Below are 7,500 nucleotides of genomic sequence, written 5' to 3' on the forward strand. Positions count from 1 at the left end.
TCAATTTGATTTCTTTAAAAACGTTTCACTAACCTGCTAAAAGACTCCGATGCTGCTCCGAAAATAGCGACTTCTTTGACCCCACTTTCCATCTGCAGTCAGAAAAAGTTGATGATAGCCCATTTAAATTCGTTCCAGCCTTTGCACAACATTATAAAGATGATTCCCTAGTTTTTCACTGCGGATCAATTGCAGTGCACAATTTTTTGCATTGTCTCAGACTGGTGAGAACGGGGGAGGCATCAACAAAAACTGGAAACAATTGGGGATGGGTGGGGATCACTAATGGTCCGCCAATTAAGTCAATTAGGTTCAGTTCAAACGTCGAACTTTCAGGGGCACCCAACGTCAACTTTCGGAAAATATCTGTTCGGAAGACGATTTGAGATCTAGAATTTTCGGAACATTTGTTATAAAATTTCTTGCTTGCCTGCCTCTTCTAGGATTTTCGAACATCTGAAAAATGGTTTAATTGCCCACTTTTAACGGATTTTTTACCCTAAAAGCTGAAAAAGGTCACCTAGAATTTTCGGGAACCTTTTTTCTGGCTGAAATTTTCGAAAAGGTAAGTTTTGATCCCTATAATTTTCGGATCACTAGACTTTCAGCTAGGAAATCCGAACAGATTAGGGGATAAAAATATGCCTATATCTACCGTTTAAATACTAAAATACTTTAACAATGCTATGTTTAAGTGGTTTTGAACTAGATTCTCCTTGCGTGCCCCTGAACTTTTCACGTACTCAAATGTAACGAACCTAATTCATTCAATAAAGTACATGAAAAGATCGAAGTTCGACCCATCTAATTTGGGTCGACCCAAGAATTAAGAGTTCGAGTGGTCTACATGGGAAAATCGACTGTGGAGCGACTTCGATTCAAACGTCGAACTTCGCATGTGCCGAATAAAATGCATGCATTTGTATAATTTATTTTAAAGGTAAAAAAAGGTAAAGTCTCCGCTTACGAGCCAGAAGGCTCATCAGGCCGGCGCTTATCTCCGGTTTCTGTAGCATGAAGCGACTAGGAGTATTTGTACTCCCCCCTGGATGGGATGCTAGTCCATCGCAGGGTTACCCCCAGCATTACGCCGGTACCCATTTATACACCTGGGTGGAGAGAGGCACCGTGAGAGTAAAGTGTCTTGCCCAAGAACACAACACAATGTCCCCTGCCAGGCCCCGAACCCGGACCACTCGATCCGGAGTCGAGCGCACTAACCATGAGGCCACCGCGCCTCCCATTTTTTCTCCCATAATTTATTTTGGCGTCCCACAATTCCCTTCATTCACGAAAGCATTGTACATCGTGATTAGTGATAAGTCCGACAAATTAAGTTCCACGTTTGAATTAACCCTGTGAACTTTACTATTTGGGTCGACCCAAATAGGGATTTAAGTTCGGTGCATGAAAAGTTCGACGTTTGAACTGGACCTTAGAGACAAATAGTTTTGGACTCTGAAGGTATTAGGGACCTTATGATCTACGACGGCGACGTCGACGACAAGGCCACAAAACAATGATATCATTGGGTAAAAGAGCATAAATAATCGTGCTGCACGTGCAGCACGCTTTTAGCGCATATTTTTGCGGTACTCTGCATAACGACGACGTGAAATCACTAAATTTGAAGTTTTGACGACAACGTGAGCATGGAATACACAACCTTGCATTCTCTATTTTCACTCTGAAACCGATCGTACCGATTCACTTTTAGACTACTTCGCCTTCATTATACGACGTGAAAGCGAAGGAATAATCTCGAAAGACTTATGATAGAGCAAAGTTATACTTTAAGGTGACGTTTTCGTTGACGTCGCCGTCGTAGATCTTAAGGTCCCTAAAATTCTTAGATGATCGAAGTACACGGAGTCGAATGACTACAATAATATCAAAAACAGTAATTACAAATGGAAGGAAGGGTTTATTGATTCTGAAAGGTGCAGTGGGAACTACCACAGACATACTCAGCGGAAAATGCTAGTCTAAGAGAATACAGAAGGCCCTCGCTTCAACCACTGCCACAGACATCCCACCAGGCCGACCCTCGTGTCAAATTCGCAGGTGGAAATCTGTTAAGATCTTTAGTAAGATTCTTACTAAGCGTCTTTATCAAAATCCTTAATAAGAATCTTAACTAAGAATCTTACAAGACTTACAAGATCTCATAAGATCATGTCACAAGAATCTTATAAGGTTCTAGCAAGATCCTGACACATCTTTAAAGATCATAACTATTAGATCTTACAAAATTCTTACTTAGATCTTTCAAGTTTCTTTTTAAGATCTTCCAAGGCTCTTATTAAGATCTATGAAGATTCTTGCTAAGATTGTACAAGGTTCTTGCATAAGATCTTGTAAGATTCTTATGTAAACCGTGAGAGATTCTAACCAAAATCTTTCAAGATCTTGTAAGCCTCATAAATTGTGTAGCAACTTTCGAGCCAAACATATCTTTTTATCCTACACATGCTATTTTCACCATAAAAGTCTGGCATATGGGAAGTCAACTTGCAAGTGGTAATGTCATTACGAACCGCAGCTTCAAATCCCTTGAGGTTTGGAGTAAGAACTGGATAAGATACACCTGGAATCCTCTTTAATTTTTTCATGACTTGTTCATGGTCTGACATCTTAAAACAGGAGATTAAAACAAGTAATTACAACATTGGCTATCCATGGGCGTCACTTAAAGGGGCTAGGTCACGCAATTTTAGGCAATTTCAGCACTGATCGAATGGTCATAGAATTAACTAAAATATCAAAATAACTGTTCAAAACTATAGAAGAACTCTAACAAAACACAGGGAAGCCAAGAAGGGACATGGATGGACAAAACTGGAGAGGATTGAAATGGATTGAATTTGGGTAAATTTGAAAAACGTCGACCCACCTTTTTTCAAATTTGTATCAGTCTATATCAAAATGTTATTTACACAGCTGGAAAATCATTCTCAGTTGTCACGTGGCCGTGACTTTGCAAATGAAAGACTCTTGCTCTGTCAATTGGACGTTTAGAGCTCATAATTAACAAAATTAAACAAAATTACCTAAAATAGCGTGACCTAGCCCCTTTAAATTACCAAAATTGAAATTAAAGTACAAAAATGACCCCTCAGAATAGAGCAGCATTGGCTCAGTGGTGCCTTGCACATCCACCAAATGTGGTCTGGGATCGATTAACCGGCCTTTGACGTATGAACCGGCCAAAACCGGCCAGACTTAGTATTTTACTCTCGACTGTCTAACGCCAGACGATTTTACTCCTCGATGGGAAACCCCCAGGAGTCAATGGGTTAACAGACTCAATTTCATTTGTGGGTTGAGTTTGTTGGTCTTGCACTCCACTTGGAGAAATTTTTCTCCACATAATTTTCCCCTCTTAACAAAAACCACAATTTCATTCATTTTATCTGCTTTGATGTGATGATATTGCTATCTCTCCAATTTTCTCCACATTTCCCCTCTTAACAAAAACCACAATTTCATTCATTTTATCTGCTTTGATGTGATGATAATTTATTGCTATCTCTCCAATTGTCTACTTTGTGCCATGCAGGCTCATACATGTAAATCATCTTCTTAGAACTTATCATCATTATAATGATTATAATAAAAAATTTTTAATACTTGAAAGAATAACACGTTTCTGATTGGTCAATGATGAATGCATATTAAATTTATATGGTTATAAAGTGCAATACAGAAGTTGCTATTCAAACACTAAGCAATAGAGAATTTCTTGAGTTAACATAACATTAAAATAAAACAGTATAATTATTAAACTTGCTCATGCATTTTCCTGATTTGGTACTACGTGGTCATTTGTGATGTTTCAAAAGTTCTCGAATTGCACTCGCATATGGCTTGACAAAATAAAAATGTGTAAATGTGTACGTAAAAGCCTGATAATTTATGGTTCATCAACTTCACACCTTAAATACTCAGCATGTATACTAATTAAAACATAAGCCTTGCACATTAAATTTTCTGTATCACACCAATGTATGTCTGATATAATTATTACATTTCCAAAATCAATGGGGACTGACAACGTACCTTGCAAGACTTGCACATCTGATACAATATAAGAACATGTGTTACACTTAAAATATTTTTAAAAATGGAAACTTTTTGGAAGATGAATTGTAAATTGTGCAGAAGTTCAGGCAGCATCAGCAAATATTAAATTTAAAAACTAAAGAAAATTTGTAATACTTATGTGCAGCTGTATGGTGGTTTACACAGTCGTACAGCTCCTTGATTGCCAGGACAAGCAATGCACTACATACATGTCGGACTCCATACCTGTGGAACCCATTTGGGTGAAACAAAACTGGTTGCTTCGATTGATGACAGACCAGTCTCCGACAGCAGGTCAATTAGCTTTATCTTTGTCTCAGTTGGAACAATATGCTATCAGAAAAAATATACATCAATTTCTATAAAAATTGTTGCATAAAGATAATTTTGACTGAGAAATTAATTATAACTCTTCAGGCTTCTTAATTAATAACTGAGTTCAAGCCTGGTTACACTGTTAGTTACGTACTGTACAGGATCCTGAACTGGTTCTAGGTCAATTTATAGCCTGAGTGCGAACAAGAAGCTACAACTGTAAAACCCTAGAAAACTAGCACGTTTCTTGCTCCAGAGTTAATTAATAAACAAAAGCAATCTCTGACATTTCTACACACCGATACTGTACTATACAACCTGCTTTTTGGCTTATCATAATTATAGTGCGGATATTATTATCTGCAACATGGCTTATCATTATAGTGTCCATATTATTATCTGTGACATGGCTTATCATATAGTGTGCATATTATTACATTTAGGAGGCAGTGTGACCCAGTGGTTAGGGCGCTTGCCTTGAGATCCGGAGATCCCGGGTTCAACACCCGCTATGACCACTCGTTGAATTTTATCCTGGTAATCCCTGGTTCAACTTCCTAGCTGCACTTGTAATACGGTAGCCAACTGGTTTCCCTCCGGCCAGTTGGGATTCTTAACAGTTTTTGTTGTTGTACAGTTCTATTCCGTCGTTTCGTTGTGTTTCATTGGCCCTGAAAAGCCCCTATGGGGAGCGGTCAATAAAGTATGTATTGTGTTGTATTGTGTGTGACATGACCATTACAGTGTGATATGTTAATAGATACGTCCAGGAAGACCCCCTAATTAGATGCACGCCGATTTAATTCAATAAGTGTTGTGAAGTATCCCGAACTTTAACATTACTGGCATCCCCGAATAGTGTGAGTCAGACAACTAAAGTCACAAAATGTCCCCCAAATGTTGCTTCTCATTACAAGTAACTAGTAAGTACTGATATTAAACGGCCTTAGACAGTGCCCACTTTTATCTGAAAAGATAAATGCCTGGAATTTCGAGCAATAAACCACACAAAATTCCCTCACGAAGAACTGTCACAAGTCACATGCAACAAATGAAAATGGCAGCAAATGGCCAAAACAAATTCATTTCTTATTTTTCTGCCATCCATTTCTTATAAGACATTTAATTGCAGAAGTTAGCCAATGCTTACTCGGCACATCACTTCACCATTCCTCAATAAAAGTAAAAAAATGACTATAATTATAATAATTATAATATTATTATTCGTTCGAAAATGTTTCCTCGTTTCTGATTGGTTAAAACCACACGCAAAATTCACCATAACCAGCTGCTGTTCGCCAAATTTGGAAAGAAACTTTGTCATATTGAATCAGTGACGTCAAAAGTGCAGCCTGCTGCAGATTATTGAACCGATGACGTCAAAAGTACAGCCCGCTGCAAATTATTGAACCGTTGACCGAAAAAAGCTGGGGATGAGATTGTGTTATTTTTGTTGAGCAGAAAAATGGCTGCGAGTAGGTTTAGAAGTTTGAGCGAAGAAACTATTTTGAATGAATAATAAAGCAATTATTCAATTTGGCTTTCGTAGAAGATGAAGAATTCTGCAGTTCTCGGAGGATGTTATCCACCTCGGCCTTCGGCCTTGATGGATAACACCCTCCTCAACCTGCAGAATTCTTCATATCGTACTCAGCCTCATTCAATAATTGCTAATTATTAATATAATAATGGGTTGATCAACGCTTGACTTGTATTGACCAATTGACGACTATCCAAGAGGCATGCTCTTACCAGAGGAAACCTTACAGTACATATTAATTTTACACAGTCATACATGTACATGTACATAAAATGCAGAGAGAGAGGAGGCAGAGAAAGACAAACTTAAGGGTAAAAGTTAAGAATCCAATCCCACCAACGTGTCGGCCAATGCGTCGGTCGACACACCACCAACACACTAACGACATGTCGGCCGACACACTACCGACAGTCGACCGACGCGTTGGCCAATGTGTTGGCCGATGCGTAGGTGGGATCAGATTCTTAACTTTTACCAACTTAAGAAACTTTCACATGTTTAAAATGACAAGTCACAAGAGCTGAGATGGACCTTCCTTTCACAGGATAAGCTGCCATTTGGTACATTATGCATGCTGAATTATAAGACTAGGACTACCCTCTGCTCTTTACCACACAAATGTATAAGTACATGTACTGGTTATGAATATGTTGGCATAATTGGTTACCCTGGTGCAAACAATGAAGGAGAGCTCTACCCATGAACGATTGAGCTCAATGATACATGACATTATTGTGTGCATTATAGGCCTGAGAGCTAAGACTAATGCCTGTTAATGTGCAGCAAAACAAAAAAGATCAAACTGGTCTGCGAGGGTGGCAAAGGGTATTTTCGTGAACCGTCAATTTTTCCCTCACGAAACGTGATTTTGGCAATCACCGTGAGTCGTGATTATCGACAAAAGTTAACCGTGAAATGAGAATCGTGAGCTTAATTCACCGTGAACTGTGATTTTGTTTCATGTTTTTGTGTTTTTACTTTTATTTTGCGGGAGCAGGAGCTCGAGAAATTATGATAGACTGTAAATATAACTCAGCAGTGCGAGGTACAACAAATACATGACTGTACATCTGGATTGCATCACTGAAACGTGAGCCTTCGACATGTGGCCTCACTGGCCTTGATGACTTTGCTGCATGGTCAATCAACATGAAAAAAAACGAGCTCGGAAACCGCCCCAGAAGGTCGTGAGATTCTTCCCAATGTAACTGTTCTCAAGGGTTTCTTTTTATCGTGAAACGTGAAATGGCCATTATATTGTCTGTGAAATGTGAAAGAGCCATTTTATTTTCCGGGAAGCGTGATCAAGATCCCCCCTTTACTACCCTCATCTGCAGCAAACAGGCCCAGGTTGGTCAAAGCATGGTTAGCGTTAACCAGCGTTAAATACCATGGAAACCTATAGGTTTTGATACCTCTTAACCAATGGTTAGTGCTCACCAGGCTTCGAGCAACCGGTCCCTGAGTCTTCGATGATTGTGCTTGTCATTTCCTTATCCAACCTAAATTTCATTTCCCGAAAGCTTAAATGAATGAAAGAACTGAACCAAATCTAAGTAATA

At 38.9% G+C, this 7,500-nt stretch overlaps 1 protein-coding gene across 1 annotated transcript in view; it reads right to left on the bottom strand.

Moving 5' to 3' along the window:
- The window catches only part of LOC138033104 (hydroxymethylglutaryl-CoA lyase, mitochondrial-like), a 20,628-nt gene that overhangs the window by 12,180 nt on the left and 948 nt on the right, over positions 1 to 7,500 (bottom strand). The window contains exons 3-5 of the mRNA XM_068880864.1: positions 4,309 to 4,416; positions 2,538 to 2,633; positions 34 to 92 (exon numbers count right to left, since the gene is read on the bottom strand). Of these exons, the coding sequence (XP_068736965.1) occupies positions 34 to 92; positions 2,538 to 2,633; positions 4,309 to 4,416 (263 nt within the window). The remainder of the gene's footprint in view (positions 1 to 33; positions 93 to 2,537; positions 2,634 to 4,308; positions 4,417 to 7,500) is intronic.

Source organism: Montipora capricornis, chromosome 14 (assembly GCF_036669925.1).
Source record: "Montipora capricornis isolate CH-2021 chromosome 14, ASM3666992v2, whole genome shotgun sequence".
NCBI classification, from domain to species: domain Eukaryota; kingdom Metazoa; phylum Cnidaria; class Anthozoa; order Scleractinia; family Acroporidae; genus Montipora; species Montipora capricornis.